The sequence below is a fragment of the Delphinus delphis genome, chromosome 16 (genome assembly GCF_949987515.2).
Source record: "Delphinus delphis chromosome 16, mDelDel1.2, whole genome shotgun sequence".
Taxonomy (NCBI): Eukaryota; Metazoa; Chordata; class Mammalia; order Artiodactyla; family Delphinidae; genus Delphinus; species Delphinus delphis.
In genome coordinates this window covers 40919809-40943676 of record NC_082698.1, presented here as the reverse complement: position 1 = coordinate 40943676, position 23868 = coordinate 40919809, and the positions used below count along the sequence as shown (strand labels likewise).

Here is a 23868-nt window from a genome sequence, read left to right as displayed (position 1 = left end):
CTTGAAGTTTATAGTGCTAGATTTCATGTTCTGTCATAATGAAAATTTATTTTCAATTTTTACTATGACTGATGCTTAAAAATTTAAGTATCTGATTACTTGAATTTTTGAAGATTCACAAATTTATGTTGCAGCAAAAAGTTATTTTTTTCTTATCAGATGTTTTGGAGAAGATTAAATATAACACTTGAATTTAGTGTCATATTGCAAGAACTATGAATCTCTACTTGACACATTTTTATTAACTACTTTCTAAGGACTAAATTTAGCCTGTTCATTGCACTAAATTGCTGTAGTTAAATTGCTTCATCTTGTATCGCCTCTACAATTTCTGCAAACATCTAATTATTAAATATGCTGTGTACCAGATGACTAATGAACTAAGCAAAGATATACAGATAAAGAATAATTAGATTGTGTATTGCAAGGTCACTTTTCTCTTTAATCATCCATTTTTTGTTAAGTCTTCACAACTAAATTACATAATGCCTGGGGAAATACCTTCTTACAGATGAGCAAGCAAACAAGTAAGCAAATTCATTTGATTTTAGGGGGAAAAATATAGGCTTAACTAGCATCATCCAGGGCTTGTTTATGCTGAAAAAGTAGAGTCACATGGTGTCTCTCCAGACTTTTTAGATACAAGAGATGACACTATAGAAGATGCATAGAAAGGAACCAATGAAGTTTATTTCAATTTTTTTTTCATTTTTGTGTATATGATGCGTTAGGTTCCAAGCTTCTAATCATGGCTTGGTCTTTCTGGTGACCAGTGTCCATCCAGGAGCCTGCCAAGAGTCACCTTATGAGAACCAACAGACATTCCTGTCACTCATCACTCAGGAAATTACAAGGGTCTTAGGAGCTGTGTGTCAGGAACCAAGGTCAAAGACTAAATGTTAGAACAAAAGATTCTCCTAGTACCTCTACTTACAGCTTTAGGAGCTCTGTGTCAAGAACCAGGCACAGATATATATATATATATATATATATATATATATATATATATAAAATAAGAATATATACATAATACTATTATATATATAAAATAGTATTATATATATAATAGCATTTTATATATATATATATATAGTGTACTATTATATACACTTTTACATAGTTTGCTCACTATGCAAATGTTTTGAAAATAGCATGTATGCCAAAACACTTTTTTTTACGGACAACAACTCTAATGCTTTACATTTTTATGGTGATGATAGGCACATATCTGTTCATTATAACATTTAATCACCAAAATAATTCTATCGTTTTTCAACAGATTATAGATAAAGAAACAGGCCTTTGTCCTTGTCCAAAATCAGTCCCAAAGTACTCAAGTATGTGGAAAAAATCTTTCTCATTTTGAATCCATGGTGTTTCTACTTTGCCTCAAGCTCTTATGAAGTAGGAATGTAGGATATTTTCAGCGAGGGATATATAGAAAGACTTCATTGAGCAGTTTTAATCTAAACAGGATTATCTACATAGTCTTTCAACCATTTTCCTGGTACAACTGAGAAGTTGGCTTGATTGCCCTGGCTCCATTCTATCACTCTATATTCTCAGCCTCCAGGGCACTTATTAAAATTTAGAAAACTTCAGAAATCCCCTAGTAAAATGTCAGTTTCTTGTGGTTTTAGTCATAGAAATATATCTAAAAACCTAATACCTAAATGTAAATTAAAATTTTATGCTAGTTGACACAAACTATCCTGCCCCACTCCCCACGAATCACAAACTTTAGAGAGGCTTAAGGATTATGTTGGATTTTTTAAATTACCCAAACTGAAGGAAGGCCTTAAAGTGAAATGGTTAAGAATATGTATTGTCAGAGTTTGGGTGAGAATCTTCTGCCTTTTCCTAGTTGTGTAATCTTAGACACGTCATTTAATCTCTCCAATCTCTGTTTTCTTCATCGATAAAATGTGGATAATCAATAACACTGTGTTTTTATGGGGATAAATTAAAATAATGCACAGAAAGCATTTAGCTCACTCAATTATTAAGTAATTGGTATTATCATTGTATTAGTCTGCTTGGGATGCCATAAGGAAATACCATAGACTACGTGGTTTAAGCAAAAGAAATTTTTTTCTCACAGTTCTAGAGGCTAGAAGTTCAAGATCAAGGTGTATCAGGGTTGGTTTCTGGTGATACCTCTCTTCCTGGATGGTAGATGACCGCCTTCTCACAGTATCCTCACAGAGGCAGTTGGGTAGAGATAGAGAAACAGAGACAGGGACAGAGACAGAGACAGACAGGGAGAGAAAGTATTGGCTTTCTGATGTCTCTTCTTAGAAGGACACTAGTCCTTTTGGATCAGGGCCCCACACTTACGACCTCATTTAACCTGAATTACTTCCATAATGGTCCTGTCTCAAATTAGGGGCTAGAGCCTCAACATATGACTGTGGGGGAGACACAATTCAGTCCATAACAACCATTAGTGACCAGAGTCAGTAATGTTGTTCGTACATAAAAGAAAAGTACAAAAACTCCAATGTTTGCAATATCACAGAATTTTGCTTTTCCTAAATTTGTCATCTGTGAGCACCCTAAAACTTTTCTGTCTTCTCTGCATTTTATGTTTTTTAACAAGAGCAGTAATACGCCTGTTGTAGGCAGAAAAAATAATCTTCCCTTCTCCAAGAGATGCCCATGTCCTAACCCTTGGAGTTTATTGAATATGTCACCTTTCATGGCCAAAGGACTTCCCATGTGTGACTAAATTAAGGATTTGAGATGCTGTAGTTATCTTGGGTTATCTAAGTGGCCCCAATGTAATTATGAAAGTCCTTATAAGTGAAATAAGATAGGGCAGTCAGTGCCAGAGTGATGCAGAAGGAGAAGGACTCAGTCAGCCATTGCTAGCTTTGAAGATGGAAGGGGACTATGAACCAAGGAATGCAGGCAGGCGAATTCTAGAAGCTAGAAAAGGCAACAAAACAGATACACCCCTAGAGCCTCCAGAAACGAATGTAGACCTGCACACATCTTCATTTTAGCCCAGTGATACCCCTCTGCCCTACAGAACTCTAACACATTTATATTGTTTAAGCCACTAATTTACAGAAGCAATAGGAAACTAATATGATGCTCATATTTTCTTTGCATTAAAGAGAAGAATCTTCTACCTGTACTGCTATTAAATACTTTAACATATTATTCAAAATACTATTTTTTTTCTCTTCCTTCAGCAATGCTGTAGGCATTTATAAATACTTCAAGTCATTACTCATTACTCAGACTGATAACCAGATATAGAAGGGGTGACTGCAATAGTCTGCCCTTTGAAATAGAATTATCTCTTTATTCAGAAACATTTTATTTGGTTTCTACTGTTTGCTTGCCTGTATTCTAGGAACCGGTGGGAACTGATCTCTGGTCTCTAATGGACAGTTATCTTGTTTTTATTACAAATCTTATTTTTATTATGGAGACTTGAGGATGAATTTTAGCCATGTCTGGATATAAAGTCTGGCTCTTCCTTATAATAGTGACTTAATTTCTTTGTCTTAATATCTTTATCTGAAAAGCAGAAATGACAATCTACTTCATGGATCATTTAAAAGGTTTTAAAGAGATACTGTAAACAAAAAAGCCAATACAAGGACTGTTACAGAGAAACTATTCAAAAAAGAGCAATGCATCTTCCTTTCCTTCTGTCAAAATATGGTAAACCAGAGTTTGCTTATTAATTTCTTCTTGATGGATTCTTTTCTACCTTTTTGGACAAAGCTCCTTTATAGTCTCAAGAAAGAAGAACGTAAGGTTTCTCTCTGTTGTGTGTTTGTGTGTGGGAGGGGGTGTCTGTGTGTTTAGGGACAGGTATGACAATTCAGGACTGCCTATGGGACATTAGTCTTTAGAGTCAATGTACATTTTCAAGTGCTTAGTAAATTGCATTTTCAAGACACAATCTTTTTGTTTGTTGGCTTGGCTTTTTGTTTATTTATATAATTTACCAAATTTATCAATCATTGTTTCTGTTTAAATAAAACAACTTTGGGCTTAAATATATACTTTTGTTTATGACTGTGTGTCAAAAATACAAAGTTCATTTATTGTTCCATTCAAACATAATTATTTTCTCTCAGCTATGATTCTGAATTTTAGGATAAAATGATTCTTTCTAGGCTTGTAATGTCCATAGAATATTTTTACATCAAATACTGTATAGTGTGTGTCTTCCTCAAAGACTGTTGACTTTTTAAAATAAGTTCTTCATAAATTTGTAGTCCTGTCATGTAAATAAAAGTATGGATAGTTAATATGGTACTTTTACTGTCTTCCAACAGTATTTCATACTATTTAAATTCTTCTATTTGCAGTAAAAATATATGTATTTTTCCACTACATTATTTGATATTCCATATATAATATCCCACATGAAAAAAATTTCTTTTATAATTCAATGCTAGAAATTATTATTTTTTTAAATTTCATGGTATTAATATTCTTCCTCATTCAGATAAAATAATAATAATAATACTTTCTCTCTCCTACCTCGAGAGTCAGGAAGCTCTGAGACATTTGAAATAGTGACACCATCATGTACTGTATTTAGTGCTTTACATTTATTCATTCATTTTACCATGTTGTTGTTGAGAAACTAACTCAGAAAGGGTAAGTAACCTGTGTAAGGTCACACCATGTACATGGAGTATTACTGGCATTTGACCCAGGCTCTGGCTCCATAGCTTGTGCTTAAATTTGTTTATTTCCCAGTTTACAACTACAGCAGTTTTATTGGTCCTTATGACTCCTGTATTAAACTGTTTTTGTGGAAAGAGATGGAGTTTAATAGATACAAATGAATTAAAATAGTGTTTGTTTATTCTGAATGGAAACATACTGAGCTAAAAGTCATCATCATTCCTGTTGCAAATGCCTCTAAATGCATCAATGTGGTCTCAGCATTAGCACAAAATGCTAGCAATGCCAGTGAAAAGAAATAATATTGCATTCTTAGCTTCTGTTTTGCTGGTTACTGTTTACAGGGAAACTTAGTTTATTAAATTTTCCTAATGGGAAAAATACGTTAATATAGACACAAAGCCAAACTTTAATTAATATTTAGAATATTACTCCCCTGATTATCTCATCACTATAGTTGTAAAATTGTCAATGTCGTCATTTTCTTCACTAAAAGACTTAGCTAAAAATCAAGTGTATATTAAAAAAAAAAAATCAAATGTATATTATAGTAATCTGAGTGTAAGTTTTGAAGCCAGTAGTTACATGCAGTTATTTCTTTAATTCAGTTATTAACCTTTCAGCCAACACATATACAAAAATGTATGTTTTAGATACAAGCAATTAAAATCATGCAAAAACTAATTAAATCAACATCAAAGCTAAATTAGAAAACTACTAAAATGAACCTCAAAATATTGTCTCTCTTGCTGCCTAACTACTTAAAATAAGCATTGTATATAAATATGACTAAGTACAATTCCTGCAGAGCAAAAAGCTGAGAGATAAGAAACAGTGACTTTTCTCATTCTAACATACTTACTTAATAACTTATTTTTCAAAAGATCTTGTAAATATATTGTATTCCTAATTCCATCTAATGAACACACTATAACACATTTCTTCTATACTTTTTTTTCAAACTCTATTTTCTTAGTGAATAACTATCTATAAACCCTTTAGTAAGATCAGATTACATGCTTATCTCAGATGATCCTTTTGTTCTTAAACATTCCTTTATCTATAGAAATAGTCATTTATCTGGCATATAAACTAAGGCAGAGGAACAGAGAGGAAGTTAACAATAGTGTAAGAACCAAGAATCTTCAGGGTAATTCCAGACAGCCCATGGAATTATGAATGGTTTTAGATTTAGTATTTTCCTAATATTAAACTTTAAAAAAAGTCTGTTATCTTTAAGAGAGATATGCTTACTCTTAACAACAACTTGCCATTGCTTGGCACTATGATTTTTTAAGGGCTTAAATATGTATCATCTCATTTCATTTATGGGGATAAAATACAGTGATTCATTCTATTTAAGCAAATATCAGGTAGGGGAGTGGTAGCAATTTTAGTCTAATTCAACATTTATTAAACACCTACTGTGTAGAAGTCATGGTGCTTCTAAAATTTAGTTTTCCAGTAAAGTACATACAAAAATAATATTAAAGGAAAAATAGCATAAAAGATACGTGTGTGTGTGTGTGTGTGTGTACATGCACTTTAAAGAGGATCTAACTTTGATCTCTTGGCACCAGCAAAGTAACAAATATGTAACTCTGGTATTTCAAGCATTTTTTGAAAGTTCTGTGCAATAGAACCACATTATGATACAATTCAAAAAAAAAAATCTATGTAATGTGTTAGACCACAAAGAATATTTAACAATAAGAAAAACACCATCCTTGGCTTCAAGGTTTTACAGTCTAATCTAGTGTATGTTTTCTATCAGACTAAGCTCCTATATTCCCAAGTATTACAGTCAATATTTCTTTGATGTTTATATGCTAGTAATAATTACAGATATGGTTGGAGTTCACAGCATACGGATTGAGGGAATGTCAGGAACAGATGCCAACGGGCAGTGACAGGGGTGGAGGTGAATGGGATTGAACCCCTGACTTTAAAGAATGCAGTGAAGATGGCGATGACCAATATTTGATCAAATAATTGCAGCCCATTTTAATTGAGTCCCATATCGAAGGCATGTGCACGTAAATGGGCTCAGGAGAGGGCATTGTTATATATTTACACACACTTTCCATTTTATCTTTATTTCTCTAGCCAATCTCTCTCTCTCTCTCTCTCTCTCTCTCTCTCTCTCTCTCTCTCTCTCTCTCTCTCTCATTTTAACTAGGGTTTTTCAGCCTCATCACTATTGACATTTTGGGCTGGATAATTTTTTGTCATAGGGGCTTGTCCTGTTCATCACTGGATGTTCTCAGCATCTCTGGCCTCTACCAGCTAAATTCCAGTAGCACTCCCCCCACTGTCCCACCCTTTGTAGTTATTACTACCAGAAATGTCTCTGGATAGGCAAAATCAATCATGGTCTAGAACCATTGCTTTAACTCCTTGGAACATTATTCAGAAAGTATTTTATGAGAACCTGATGCAATGTAGGCAATAGGTTGGTCATGTGGATAGAAGAAACAGATTCATCTTGAGAATAATAAGGGTTCCCTAAGAAGAGAAAAATAACCGTACAGAATTAATTACTAAAAGTAAAGGAAAGGGAAAAATATCCAAACCAAATTTCGTTTTGAAAAACATAGAGTCAAGTTAAAGTTAATGGTATTTTGACTATCAGTTACTCTTCTGAACACTTTTCACCTTGTTTAGGATGTCTAACATAGAACAGAAGATCTACTCAAGGAGCTTTATATCCTGACTTGTATTTCCTTTTCTGAGCTTTAATTCTTAATAGGTCTATTTTCTCTTTCTTTAAACTAGTAAGTACCAGGAACGTAGCTCACATTTTGTTGCCTCAAGGGTCACTTCTGGAACTTCCTGACTCAATGCAAAGGTACTGCCCAAAGAGAAGTTTCTCTCATACAGAACTGGAGAAAAAGAATGTCAGTGAAGGAAGGGAAATGAGGCGCTGGGCCCCAAAGTGCATAGAAGGATACAATGTCTTTTAACCAAAACACTTGCCAAGCAATCTTTCATCCAGTTTAATTTCCTTCATCCCCGGTGGTTCTCCTTGGAAGCCTGTCATTGTCTCACCCAACCATAAGGAAGACTGCAAGAGGATATTAGGTCATCAGGCACTTGTGTTGTCCTTCTCACAGTATTCTCTTATCCATTTTATCAACACCACTTTCCTTTCTCCCCACCCACCCTGCATCTTTCTTGTTCTATGCTTCATAACTACCTTAAAAAAATGATATAATATGGAGGGAAAAAAAGATTCTTCAGATACTCAAGGAGGTAAATAGTATATTCCCTTAAACAAATTTAAATGAGAGTTGCTTCCAAGTTTCTGCCTTAGAAATAATCAAAACCCAAATTAGGTGAAAGATCGTGATACAGTCCTTAGTCCCTACACACACCTAGTGAAAGTGTATGAGCCTCAGAAATCTATGGTGTCATGGACATTGTTAATGAATCAGAAAATCGAAGTGGATGCTATTCTAGTGATTAAACTATAGGGGTACTTTAATTATTTTTGGACTGGCCAACATTTATTTTATGTTCCTTAATTAGATACATCACAATTTCCACTCTCCTGCTTTATTCAAGTGTAATTGACAAACTGTATATACTTAAGTTGTACAGTGTGGTGTTTTGATATACATATATACTGTGAAATGATTGCCACCAGTTAGTTTTCACATCCATCAACTCACATTTGTGTCCTGTTGTGTGTGTGTGTGTGTGTGTATATGTGTGTTTGGTGAGAACATTTTAAATCTATTCTCTTAGCAGATTTAAGTACATAGTACAGTATTATTAACTATCAGCACCATGCTGTGCTTTAGATCCTCAGTTTTAGTTTGACTTATTTTTTAAAAAAGATTATCAAATTAGCTCCTTTGATTCCAGAAATTTAAAATTGCTACTAAGATGAAAATGGGTTTCATTTTGGATGAACTCTGTTGGTGGCTGACCAGGGTGCAATTTGAAGCCCTGGTACTGTAGGATAGAGAAGCATAGTCTATCATTAACCTTACTTCCCTGCTGGTACGCTTCTTTGTTGACCTAGTAAGTTTTTCTTTTTGATTCTAGCTTCTCCAGTTCAGGAATGGTGGGAAAGAGGCCAATAGGGGAGAAACTAAATGAATAGCAGTAGGACAGGTGTAAAACCTTGTGGTTAACTCTCTTGTCTCACTGACCTTTCCCGAGTTAAGCAAAAAGGAGCCTTTTTCTAAATTCTTACTAGGACAATGAAGATTATTCATTCATTTAATCGACACATATACTATACACCCATGGTCCACCCACTGTGCCAGTAGGTTGGTGTTAATTAGTTATAGCTGAGGATACAATAAAGTAATAACATCTGGGTTTGCCTGATAGTTTGTAGATCAATTGCCGTATATTTGATCCTACTTGAAATGCATGAGAAAAGTTTACTTAGATAATACATCAAAATATTTATGTAATTTGAATCTACTTTTTGCAAAATGTTTACCAGTTATTCCTCATTTTATCTGGTTTGTAAGTTATTTTCATTTATCAGATTCTTTGTAAAGGGTCATTCTTGTACTAGTAAAAAGTGCTACATTTTTCCTTAAAAGTGCGATGATTGAGGGAGTGAGATTTTAACATGTGATGAAATGTATTCTTTATAGTATATTTAATGTGGTTTAAATTATAAAACCCAGTATTTATAAGTCATACAATAATCATCTCTCCAGCTACATCTTTTCCAATGAATGCTAGATAGCCTCTAATGCACGATAAAATTTGTTTTCCCGTTGTGGAAATAAGCACCTCACCCAAACATTGTTTACTTCTAATCTTAATATATATATATATATATATATATATGTATATATATATATATATATATATATACACACATACACACATATATGCATATATATAATACTACATGTTAAGATAATATCATTGCTAGTTCTATACTTAAGAATAAAAATATTTTTAAATTTATGGCAGACTATTATTTCATAAGGTGTTTTATATATTTATGTCACTTTGGTGTAATTTGTAATGTGTGTGAAGTATTTGTAAATATGAAAGGTTGAATTGTTTTATTAAAATTAGCAGAACACAATAGTGTCTATTAAATCAAGTAAGATGAATTAACAAGACATTATAACTAAAAGAAATAGCAGCAACTTAACATTATGTTGCCAGAAACATCATTATCAATGTCCTCTTTGGGTATGGGGTATTAAGCATGCCAATTAGGAATGACTTTCTGATTTAAGTTTCTTCCACTGTTCAAAAGAAAGTACAGTAATTATTTACTCCAGTCCATCTTTTTCTAATTAATGACCATCAATAAAAAATATATTATTTCTTTTCCTCCAGGCAATAGAGCTAAAGTGTATATTGAGATTCAGGATGAAAATGATCATCCCCCAGTGTTTCAGAAAAAACTCTACATTGGAGGTGTATCTGAAGATGCAAAAATGTTTTCTTCTGTGCTCAGAGTTAAGGTATGAGAACATTTATTAAGATACAGAACTAAAAAGTCAAAGAGATCATATTTTGTAGATAAACTATAACCATGTAATTTATATTAACTGAGTACATTTTCATAGTTTAAACAAAAGTCTGAAACGGATAAGTGAGTTTAATTAGTCAAACTAAATACAGATTAATTATGAGGTGAATACTAAGCAACTTTTTGTGCTTTATTTTTACTATAAAAGTAGGAACAAATTATTTATGATGTTTTACATTGAATAAGATATCAAAATATCTGTTTTCCTAGTATATTTGTATGCCTTTAATATTCAGGATTAATTTACAATAACTCCAAAGAGTCTCAAAATGGAGTTTCTTGTAGCAAATATAAAATTACTATTCTCTGATTGAAGAAATAATGTAATAAATTTTGTAATTCTTTTTTCTGCAATAATTTTTTAAAATTCAAGATGCTAGTTAAATCAATGTAAAAAATAACACTACTAACACTACTAACATTAGTACTTTAGTAAAGATTTTTTAAAACCTTCATATGTCAGAAATGTTAGAATTTAAAAACACAATATCATAGACTAAAGTTGATAATTTTCAGTTTTTCTTTAGTTAATTATCAAATACGTTTTCAGATTTTTTTCAATAGTACATAAAGTTGAAATAGTTTTATAACTAAAAAATAAATTTGTAAATATTGCATTACATTGAGGAAATTTTATAGGCTAAAAGATTTTAGATTATTAATTACAGAGTTATATTTCTGAAGCTATTTTAATAATCAATTTTTAAAATAGCTATTAGCATACAAACATAAAACCTAAATATTTCTAAGCAAATCCAGCTATTGATTGCCTCTAGTTTTGCGTATGAGTAGTTGCCTTTCTTTCCCTATTACCAGGAGTACCATGATTGAGCTCTTCTTACATATGATTTTATCACCTTAACATCCTTAAGTAAGAAAGAGAAAAATCAACCAAGCAAATAAAGCATGTGTGTTGTACTTGCAAAATAGCTCTTCCACAGTGCCAAATTCTGACTCCTGATTTGAATCACCAGTTGCAACTAAAATTGGTGTACAAATTCAAGCCAATTACATTATATCCAACTTGCATTATGATTTACAGGTAGCAGTCCTTTGTAGTTGATTTTTATCTTATTTTACATTTTAGTCCTATTAACGATTGATTCAGTTTATTCATTTAGTCAGTAAATAATTTTGGGGTGTTTATAGTGTGAGTTGTTCTAGAAGTTGGACATAGAGCAACTAAAAAATAATCAAACAAAAAACCCCCAAACTTCCTACCCTAGTAATGCAAACAAACTAATAGAAGAAACAAATTGTAGATCAAGAAAACAGGAACTATTAACATAAAGTCATATGGTCAAGAGAGAAACTTGTCTATTTCTAGGTAAGGAGCATTCTGGGCATTCCAATATAAAGTCTCTAAAGTTGGAGGGAATTTGGGGAGGTCAGTGTGACTGAAAAAGACTGGCTGGGGATGAGACTGGAAATGCAGCCCAGGACCAGAATATGGGATTTATTTTAGATGTGCTTAGAAAGAAGGTTTTTGAATGGTTTTGTCTAGACGTGTGACATAATCCAATATAAAAGGATTATTCTGGATGTTGTGCAGGGTGGGATGTGGGAGTAGATACACAGTGTTTTTAGACAAGAGTAGAAACAGAGCCCAATGCATCACTAGTCCAGGCAAGATTTGGTAGTGACTTGAACCATGGTGTAGAATGGGGAGATGATGAGAAGGAAGTAAAAAGGAAGCCAAAAGGATTTGCTGATGGATTATATGTGGGGCATTAGAGAAAATCAAGGTTGACTCTGAGGGTTTTGTTCTGAACAGGTCCCCATTGCTCCCTCGGGAATTATGGTGCAAAAATCAAGAGTTCACTTTTGGATATTTCATGTTTGTGAGGCATTTTCAATATGCAAGCATAATTCTTGGCAAGATGGTTACACATGCTGATTTAGATTCAGGAAAGAAATTGCAGGCCAGGATGAAATCATGATATTAAAGAAAATGGATGTAGGTAGAAAAGTCCAGGGACTTCCCTGGCGGTCCAGTGGTTAAGACTTCGCCTTCCAATGCAGGGTGTGCAGGTTTGATCCCTGGTTGGGGAGCTAAGATCCCACATGCCTCACAGCCAAAAAACCAAAACATAAAACAAGCAATATTGTAACAAATTCAATAAAGACTTGAAAAATGGTCCACATCAAAAAAACAAAAAGCTTAAAAAAAATGTCCAAAGACTAAGCCTTAGGAACTCAATACTTAGAGATCAGGAAGCGGATTCATCAAATCATGCTGAGAAATTGCTGCCATGAGGTAGCAAGAATACTAGGAAAATGTATAATAGGGTCCCTGAGACTCGTAAGAACTAAATTGCTGAAAGAGGGAGTGATCAACTGTCAAGCGCTGCTGTGAATAGAGTGCCCCTGTGTATTTTTACATGACCACTCATGCTAATAGAACTAATACTGTAGTGGAGAAAAAAAAATAAGCTAAATGCTAAAATATTCCATTAATAAAGGAGATTATTCAAGAAACCTATAGATGACGGCAGTAAGAGAATTTAATGGGTGATATTATCTGATGATGGCATTTACTTCAGAAGAATTGCGAGAAGGTGGCAAAGGAGATAGAATAATGTTCTAGAAGCAGTGATTCAGAGACAGGACATGTGCCACCTATCTACCTCTAGGCATTGTGCTATGTCAGATATAGGAGCCACTTTTTGAGTCAGCCTTAGAAAGCAGTATCGTATGTAGGGGAGAGGACCAGGGTGGGAAGAGTAAAAAAGTAATGGTAATATTCAAAGGGAAGGTTGAATATTTAGGCGATATTGCTGATGATGGACTATGAATTCCAAGGAATCCTGGTGAAAGGTTGGTGGTGGAAGTAAAGGTGAAGTGGGAAACTGAATCAAATTAGGGTGTGTGAAGAGCTACATGGGAAGAAATATCTGGGGGGTGAGAGATGCATCGGAGAGAAGCCATGGACTACTTTTGATGATGTAGACAGGAATGGGATTGATTATTTCTCCAGGACTACCAAGAATTCCATAGGACAGTCCTTTCTTCAATTGATCAGTGGGTTATTCAGGCTAGGGAGAGGGGTCCTTTTCAGGAAACCAATTTCATGCCATATAATATTCTATGTAGGAGGGGAGACAGAGACAGAGAAGGGATGTGAGAAAAAGCATAGCAATGTATTGATGCAAGTATATGCTGTTATGATTAATTCAGTTAGGAAAGCACAAATTGTTATGTGGATTCAAGGGAAGGAGACATTTTCATTGGTAAAGAACATAAAAGTTTTCCTGGGGGATGAAGAATTTGAGTGGCACTGAAGAGCCATTAGACTTTCTCAAAGTGCAAATGAGAATAGTCTAAGCAGAGGAAACACAAAGCCAAACCCAGAAAAAACAAAGTGCAGAGTGTGTTTGTGGAACAGTGATAGGAGGCAAGGACCTTAGGAAGTGATGGGGGTAATAAATCTTCAGTGGTGAACATTTTCAAATGCTGCCTTTAGCCTTGAAGCCTGGAAGCTTCTCCTTTACAAATTTAATCGGAGTGAAAGTGAGTTAAGCAAGTCTTTTCAATTCATACTTAGGGCAGCAAAAAATGTTATTAGAAATAGCCCTGGATCAGGGCCAGCCAAGCCCAAATCTTGGCAGAAGATGATTTAAAAAACAGGGAATCAGCCTACGATTGTGAAAGAGGCTTTTTACCACTTACTGTATAATATTGGGGTAATGTTAGATTTTATCCACCATACACGCAAGTTAAATTTTTTTAGTCCATCATGAAATCATAAAGATAAATTTTTTTAAAATTGTGTTATGTGTAGGAACGGTAAGAGGAAACATATTAGAGGATTTACTAAGAAATATGAGACTAAAATATCAATGAATAAAACAATACTTACTATTTTCAAATATGGACAGTGGATTAAAGGCATTACTAAAAGTATGTTAGGAGAAAGGCAACACAATGAGAGCATTATTGAAATTAATTATTCAATATAAGTGATAGTAAAAGAAGGAAAATTTTGTATATATATGTTTGTGTATGGGTGCACTCTGAAATGGTATACCTGATATGCTTAGAGACCTATTTAAAGTTCTTTTTTTTTTTTTTTTTTTTTAGAAAATATACATTGTATACCTAGTGTGTGTTGAAAATACAGAGGCAAACAAAACAGACTGTCCTCTGCCTTTATAGAGTTAGCATTCTAATAAACTAGACCAAAAAAGCAGGTAATTATTAAGGCTTTTATTTAAACACACATGTAAAGATTTGGATTCTGGCTCAATGATATGAATGTTCATATCATGTTAAAGTAATTCCTGGATTGTGTCAAAGGACACAGAACAAGAGAATTAATTAGGGACTATCTGCTACATTTGCTATGGTTTAATGCTGATAACTGTCACAACTGATTCTTCAAAACTGATTTCCATTGATCACACCAATCAGTCATTTTAATTGCAGGGAGAGAGAGAAGAAAATCAACTTGTAATTTTTCTCTTCAGTCTTTAATACAAGAATTAATGTCCCTTAAAAGTATCACCCTTAGCATATACCCAAAAGAATTGAAAGCAGGGACTCAAACAGGTATTTGTATATCAGTGTTCATAGCAGCATTATTCACAATAGCTAAAAGGTGGAAACAACCTATATGTCCAGTAATGGATGAATGGATAAACAGTGATTGCTTTACAATGTTGTGTTAGTTTCTGCTGTAAAATGAAGTGAATCAGCTATATGTATACATATATCCCCTTCCTCTTGGACCTCCCTCCCCACCCCCATCCCACCCATCTGTGTCATCACAGAACACCAAGCTGAGCTCCCTGTGCTTTATAGCAGGTTCCCAGTAGCTTTCTATATTACACATGGTAGTGTATTTATGTCAAACCAAATCTCCCAATTCATCCCACCCTCCCCTTCCCCCACTGTGTCCACATGTCCATTCTCTACATCTGTGTCTCTCTTCCTGCCCTGCAGACAGGTTCATCTGTACCATTTTTCAAGATTCCACATATATGCATTAATATATGATATTTGTTTTTCTCTTTCTGACTTACCTCACTCTGTATGACAGACTCTAGGTCCATCCACATCTCTATAAATGACCCAATTTCATTCCTTTTTATGCCCGAGTAATATTCCATTATATATGTACCACATCTTCTATATCTGTTCATCTGTCAATGGACAGTTAGGTTGTTTCCATGTCCTGGCTATTGTAAATAATGCTGCAATGGACATTGCGGTACATGTGACTTTTTTTTTTTTTTTTTTTTTTTGCGGTACACGGGCCTCTCACTGTCGTGGCCTCTCCCGTTGCGGAGCACAGGCTCTGGACGCGCAGGCTCAGTGGCCATGGCTCACGGGCCCAGCCGCTCCACGGCATGCGGGATCTTCCCGGACCGGGGCACGAACCTGTGTCCCCTGCATCGGCAGGCATACTCTCAACTACTGTGCCACCAGGGAAGCCCAACACATGTGACTTTTTGAATTATGGTTTTCTCAGGGTATATGCCCAGTAGTGGGATTGCCGGGTCATTAGATAGTTCTATTTTTAGCTTTTTAAGGAACCTCCATACTATTCTCCACAGTGGCTGTATCAATTTACATTCCCATCAACAGTGCAAGAGGCTTCCCTTTTCTCCACACCCTCTCCAGCATTTATTGTTTGTAAATTTTTTGATGATGGCCACTCTGACAAGTGTGTGATGGTACCTCATTATAATTTTGATTTGCATTTCTCTAATAATTAGTGATATTGAGCATCTTATCATGTGCCTCTTGGCCATCTGGATGTCTTCTTTAGAGAAATATGTATTTAGGTCTTCCACCCATTTTTGGATTGGGTTGTTCAGTTTTTTGATGTTGAGCTGCATGAGCTGCTTGTATATTTTGGAGATTAATCCTTTGTCCATTGCTTCGTTTGCAAATACTTTCTCCCATTCTCAGGGTTGTATTTTTGTCTTATTTATGGTTTTCTTTGCTGTGCAAAAGCTTTTAAGTTTAATTAGGCCCCATTTGCTTGTTTTTATTTTCATTACTATAGGAGGTGGGTCAAAAAAGATCTTGCTGTGATTATGTCAAAGAGTGTTCTTCCCATGTTTTCCTCTAAGAGTTTTACAGTGTCTGATCTTACATTTAGGTCTTTAATCCATTTTGCATTTATTTTTGTGTATGGTATTAGCGAGTGTTCTAATTTCATTCTTTTACATATAGCTTTCCAGTTTTCCCAGCACCACTTATTGAAGAGGCTGTCTCTTCTCCATTGTATATTCTTGCCTCCTTTGTCATAGATTAGGTGACCATAGGTGTGTGGGTTTATCTCTGGGCTTTCTATCCTGTACCATTGATCTATATTTCTGTTTTTGTGCCAGTACCATGCTGTCTTGATTACTTAGCTTTGTAGTATAGTCTGAAGTCCAGGATCCTGATTCCTCCAGCTCCGTTTTTCTTTCTCAAGACTGCTTTGGCTATTTGAGGTCTTTTGTGTTTCCATACAAATTGTAAAATATTTTGTTTTAATTCTGTGAAAAATGCCATTGGTAATTTGATAAAGATTGCATTGAATCTGTAGATTGCTTTGGGTAGTATAGTCATTTTCACAATACTGATTCTTCTAATCCAAGAATATGATATATCTCTCCACCTCTGTGTCATCTTTAATTTCCTTCATCAGTGTTTTATAGTTTTCTGAGTACAAGTCTTTTGCCTCCTCAGGAGGTTTATTCCTAGGTATTTTATTCTTTTTGTTGCAGTGGTAAATGGTATTGTTTCCTTAATTTCTCTTTCTGATCTTTTGTTGTTAGTGTGTTAGAATGCAAGAGATTTCTGTGTATTAATTTTGTATCCTGCAACTTTACTAAATTCATTGATGAGCTCTAGTGTTCTGGTGGCATCTTTAGGATTATCTGTGTATAGTATCATGTCATCTGCAAACAGTGACAGTTTTACTTCTTTTTTGCCAATTTGTATTCCTTTTATTTCTTTTTATTCTCTGATTGCCGTGGCTCGAATTTCCAATACTATGTTGAATAATAGTGGTGAGAGTGGACATCCTTCTCTTGTTCCTGATCATAGAGGAAATGCTTTCAGTTTTTTACCATTGAGAATGATGTTTGCTGTGGGCTTGTTGTATATGGCCTTTATTATGTTGAGGTAGGTTTCCTCTATGCTTAGTTTCTGGAGAGTTTTTATCATAAATGGGTGTTGAATTTTGTCAAAAGCTTTTTCTCCATTTATTGAGATGATCATATAGTTTTTAGTCTTTAATTTGTTAATATGTTGTATCACACTGATTGAGTTGCATATATTGAAGAAGCCTTGCATCCCTGGGATGAATCCCACTTGATCATTGTGTATGATCCTTTTAATGTGTTGTTGGATTCTGTTTGCTAGTATTTTGTTGAGTATTTTTTCCTCTATGTTCATCAGTGATACTGGTCTGTAATTTTCTTTTTTTGTTGAACATTGATAACTGAAATATGCTAATGAAAAATGACTGATAAATTTCATTACATCAGAATAACGGACTACAATGACAAAGACAGCATAAAAGATTAAAATACAAGCAATTAGCTGAAAGCAAATATTTACAACATATATTTAAAAAAAAAACTCAAAGAAACAGTTTCCAGAATATAGAAAGAACTTTAAAACAGCAACTATTTATCCAGTAAAAACAAGGTTGAAAAGTCATGAATATTTGTCATATTATTCAAAAATTTCTGTGTGAGGTAAGAAAGATTAAGCTAGACCTTTGAATATTGTCCCTCTTGGGCTGTTGGAAAATACCAGTCAGTGAATATTATTTGTTAATAACAATAGCTGCCATTTATTTGTCTTTATTACTTTTCTGAGAACTGTGAAAACCTCTTTATTTTAGCCTACCGAAAGTGTTTAAATAAAGAAGCAAACGAATAAAACAAACAAATAAACACACTTACCTATAAAGTAGATGCAATTATTCCTTGTTTTATTGTTGGAAAAATTGAAGATTAGTAACGTTATATAGCTTTCCAAGTATTACTCAGCCAATAACCAATGAAGTCAGAATTAAAAGTTTAAGTTTACCTTAGTTCAAGGCCTTTCCTTGTAATCTCTGTATCACATTGCTTTCTATGGGAAGTGAGGAATAGTATCTTGGCAGGGGTAGAATGTTGGCAGAAAATAACATATTAAGTTCCTATGAAAAAAGTGGAGATAATTAACATGGCAACTAACTGCTTCTCAAATTGAGATGACCTCTGTGAATTATGACCCCCTCTATTAAGGTAACAAGTCAGATCTGGTTTTAGAAACACTTTTCAATTTATTAACTAATTTGTCTAGTTTATTGCATGTCTTTTTAACTGCAACCGATAGCCTAATTTAATACAAATATAGGGACAAGTTAAATGTGATCAAGAGTAATTTAAATCTTTCTGAAGTATGAAGATATTTTCCAGAAGTTAATGCAATAAGGATTAATCCCTCCTTATAAGTTGCAGATATGAAAAATTCAGTGTCAGAAAAATTGAATTAAAATGTAGACTTGATTTCTACTGAAAGTCAAAAAGACCGTGAACATTACATCTTTGAGTTAATAAAGAAGCCAGATTTAAGAAATTTATAGACTGAAAGAAAGTAATATTTCAAAAAAGCATCAAGAAAGGGAGCATTCTGACCAATCTCTAATTCTTTATTACATTGCCTAAATAAGCTTGGAATGACAGCAAGAGATTTTAGCAGAAAGACGCTGGTGAGAGAAAAAAGCCACAGCCATGGTTAGAGGATGCAAATTTCCTTAGTGGCAAAAAGTATAGAAATATGCAAGAGTAACAATGCAGAGAGCAACATAATTGTTTCTAGACAGAGATAAGGGCCTCTGAGGGATCCTGTTCCCTGGCCCTCTGCCTGCTCATATGGGTCTGACAGAAAACAATTCCAGCACACCCATGAGGGTTTAGCATGTGTTTCCCCAGTGTAGCATCTTTTACTGGGCCAGACTCATGCCTGGCTTATGTCAAAACTGGTACTAATAGCAAACCCTTACCCCGTGTTTACACAATGCTAAGTACTCTAGACACTTGTCAGGAATGAACTCATGTGTTCCCCTCAGAAAGCCCATGAGGTAGCTACTATTATCATTCTCAATTTATAGATGAGAACACTGAGACACAGAAACAATATGTAACCTGCCCAATGTGTACACCTAGGCCATAGTGAAGCCAGGATTCATAGCCAGGCACTCTAGCCCGGAGACAATGCTCTGTTCTCCCAGGTAGAACAGCGCTGGGCTGGAGTCACATCATTTGGATTCAGTCCCAGATATGCTCTTAACTCTCTATGGAACGTTACACTTCATCACTCTGGGCCATAGTTGTCTTCTCTTATGCAAATACTGCTTTAGAACTAGGTGCCCTTAAACGTCTATAACCGCTTCTGATGGTTTGCATGTTATTTACCTTAGGAAAATTACAGTGTGGGGGAAAAAAAGCCAAGTACCCTAAGAGAATTGTTATATTTGAGAACTACATTGTAAAGGTCAAATTCTGAAATCCAAAGCACTTATTTTTCACAGTTTTTATGGTTTACTTGAAGTTATGGTCACTTGAAGCTGGTGGATTATTTTATGACAATTTCTCCCTAGTTGCTCCATATAACAAAGATGTAAACAAGTACCAGTCTGAAATTCCCATGAAATGGTAATTTTGATTCCCCTTTGCCAACTCTGGGAAACCCAGCTTTATACAAACACTACTTATTGTTTCAAGAGTGATGTTTCTTAGATCTTACCATTTGTTTCCTTCATGATTACCATGCCATCTAACCTTCTATGGTTTGTACCTTGAACAAGTGAATGCACACAGGTGCCTGAGGGCTCACTGTCTTCTTGGCTATAACCCTATAACTGAATTACTATCTATCTATCTATCTATATAATTTAGATATTATATTGTTATCATGTATCTATGTGCTTGTTTTCTCTACTAGAATTCACATTTCATCTAAGCAAGTATCATGCTTTCTCACTAACTTAATGACATTATAGATACATTGTGCTTAACATCTTAAGGTGGTGCTTAACATCTTAAGGTGGTGTTAGAAATTTTATTTATTTTTACATGTAGTTATGCCTTTTAGTATGTTTAATCAAGACTTTCCATGTAATACTTGAATGAATTATTGACTTTCAGATAAGTAAAATACACTTTAAATTAAACTCTTGGGCTTGGTTACAGCACTGAGAGTGACAGGACCTATCATTTCTCTGGTAATTTCCCTTCTTGTCAAAATTAGAAGCTTAGATTTGGTGATATCTTTATGAATCTATCATGGTTTTCCATTGATTTAACCACTCTGGAGAAACCAAATGTCAAGAAAATTATTTTTTCCTAACAACTGGTGTATTTTTGTTATATATTATTGTATCTTATGTATTTTTGGAAAAGACCTCATGTCTATTTTTGAATTCTATGGAGTATATGCAAACAGATGGTTACTAACCACTCTGTGTCTAAGAGTCTATACATTCTAAGCCTGTATTTTCCCCTGTGCAAGTTGAGGTATATGAACATAGCACCATCACCAGTTTCTGATGCATAACATTTGCCTCTTTTGGTCAGAACAAGCAGAAAATTATAGTTTTGTTGCTAGTATTATACATGGACAAGACCACATCTATCTTTGTAGCCACAAATGGAGTTTCCAGATAAAATAATTCCACATATATGTTTTACTCTCTTTCTCTTCCCCTTCTCTGCAAAAATCTGTCTTTTTATTGTCCAGAAGAGAGATCTAAAATCATCTCATTTACGTAGTAGTAACTCAATTTACAGTTGTTGGTTTGAATGTAACTTAAGAATTGCCTTAATTTTTATTGCTTAAAATAGGAATGGGACTATTTTTTTTACAGGCTATAAATGTCTGAAGAATGACAAATTTGGGGTCCTTAAACGTAGAGGAAAATAGCTCTCATAACTGGAAATTACCTTAAAAGAAGAGAGTTTGAGAACTTTTTATGGGTTTCAAGCCATCAGGCATGTACATGAAGAAAAAGTAGTTTATTTGGTGAATGTCCAAATCATTTAACCTTCCCTAAATTAATTGGTGGCCCATATATTTCAAAGTCTGATCACACTTTAGTGAGCTTAGAAATGTATTTAATGCTTGCATGTCTTTCAGACGATTATATGTCTAACAATCCAAGGTATGGATGTGGAATATTATCTTCTGAATCAAGCTTGCATTTTCTTGTAGAAGATTTTATATGTTGTTGAGCGGTGATGGTTATATATACATTCCTATTTTATGTTTCAAGGACCATATCTTCCATCACCTGGTAGGAATATTGACAATCAGAATTCTTCCGAAATTTTCTGAAAATTCTTCTGAAATTCTTTAAACCTCCATTTAACTTTGTGCTGTACTGAACTGACACAGGAGACCTATAACACCAATCTTAGCAAAAATGATAAAAGTGAGCTTTTTAAAAGGTTTTTATTCATACTTCTCTAAATACACTTTATTTTTGAATTGCTTATTAGTACTGCCAATGAGAAGAGTAAAGTATTAGATTTCCCTAAAATGTATTTTGAAGAAAATTCATTTCTAAAAAAGTCAAAAAGAATGGATGACTCTCCCTAGTAATTCTAATGTATTTACATTAATGAAAACCAGCAGGCCTGGAGCAAGACTATGTACATAAAGAGAATATAATTTACATCAGTTAGTTAATAAGTCACTGTATATCTGAGAATTACAAAGAGACTTTTCAAATTTTTTTCAAAAACAGACACAGAAATGTCTGCAATCACAAAAATGCATTCTAATGAATAGGAATAGTAAAACTCTAGAAATTCTCATCAAGTAGATCCTGAAACTTTATGTGGTTGCTACACTAATTTTTGTAAATTTATATCTCTTTTTATACTGCCTCATTTTATTTGTTCCCAGGATTTTTTTTTTTCCTAGGAGTCATGGCCTCTTACAATCCCAGTGATGCATAAAAAGACAAAGTCAATGAGTTTCATAGTAATTTGAAAGACTTTATTACCACCTGAAGCCAATAGACCTGAAGATATGCTACAAGACAATATCAAAGATCTCCAATTCAGAGTATATAAGAACTCTAACAAACTGATGAGTGAAAACAGAACAAAACAAAGAGCTCAAGATAAAAAAGATAGGACTCAGACTGGAATAGACCATGAATAAATATATAAAAATTGGCAAAAAAATGTATAAAGAGGAATTCAACTTTATTAACTACTAGGGAATTACAAAATAAACCATAAGAAATCACCACATGTTCATCAGGATAGCTAAAATAAAAAAGACAAAACCAAATTTCAAAACAACTGAATTTCTCAGATATTGCCAAAGGGTTATAAATTGGAACAATATTTTGGAAAACAGTTTGACATCATCTACTAAGTGTGAACATATGCATATCCCATAATTCATAATTTCTACTCCTGAGTTTTTACACAACAAAAATGAATACATATGCTCATAAGAGATATGTACAAAAAATCCACTATTTGTAAATACGTTAACTGTCTGTAAAATCAAAAAGCTGCAAACAACCTCAATGTCCAGCAACAGTACATACATTAATATATGTGAGCAAATGAATTCAGACCAAAAATACAAATTTCTTTAAGTCCCTTTATATAAAGTCCACAAACAGGAAAAACTAATCTAATCAGAATAGTTGTTATTCTTAGGAGGAGACTGATAACGCACTCTATTTCTTGATCTAGATGCTGGTTATGTCTGGAGATATAATTTGAAAAATAAAAATAAAAATTTTAAATGTTTAAAAAGTGCTAAATTCATAAAAACAAAAGGTAGAAGGTTATTCAACTTTCTGGTAATTCAAGCTGTTTTTCTTGGAAGGTGTAAAATAATTCTGACCAAAGTAGAGGAGTTCATATTTTTCTTATTAGCCCTCTGTGTAGTTAATATTAAGGAATTATCTATTTTTAATTCTTAGTGAAACAATGCCACATAGTTTTCTTTTGATTTTTAGCAAGAAAGCATATTTTGGGAAGATGGGACACTATGTTATTGGTGGCTGTGACTGAGAAATGCCAGTTATCAAGCATGGTAGGTTGAATCTGGAAGATAGTATTGGTAGAGAGAATGCAGGTTGGTATGAACAAGCACATGGGATTATCTGGTTCTTGGTTTCAGAATCCAAAATTGTAAGCCAGAGAGATAAGATTTGGACCTGAAAATTGTGTAATCGTATCCACAGGTTAGAAACAGATTGCTAAGTCCTTGCAAGACACATGAGCACAGGCAAAAGCCTTGCTGTTATGTTATGATATAGAGCACTGACCAAGAATCTGAGCTGAGTAGGAAGAGTAAGTGAGAGGAAACAGATTGAAGTTTTAGAAGAACCAGGTGAAAGAAGGATTTAGGTGCTCAGCAGAGAACAAGCATCACAGGAAACATATAGTGTGCCTTCCAGACCTAGAAGGCCCCGGAGGAGAGCTCAGAACACACTCACTGCAGGGTTCAGTAACAAGGGCAAGGCCAGGTGATACTGAGACAACCACTTTTGAGGGAGGGGCTTTTTGTGGGTTTACAATTCTGGGTTAGAGCTAAAATTAGAGAGTGGGATGAGACTGAGACCAAAAGTACAAAAAAAGTACTTCTGTAGGCAGGAAATGAATAGAACAGGAATGCCTCTGCTCCTTCTATGACAGCAGGAATGACTTAGGGAACTAGGGAACTTTTCACTT

General features: G+C 34.2%; 1 protein-coding gene across 17 annotated transcripts in view; it reads left to right on the top strand.

The window, feature by feature from the left end:
• Nucleotides 1-23868, top strand: part of PCDH15 (protocadherin related 15) — a 724552-nt gene that overhangs the window by 630217 nt on the left and 70467 nt on the right. For all 17 annotated transcript variants that reach the window (XM_060034587.1, XM_060034586.1, XM_060034585.1 and 14 more), the window contains one exon: nt 9979-10106. In XM_060034587.1, the coding sequence (XP_059890570.1) occupies nt 9979-10106 (128 nt within the window). The remainder of the gene's footprint in view (nt 1-9978; nt 10107-23868) is intronic.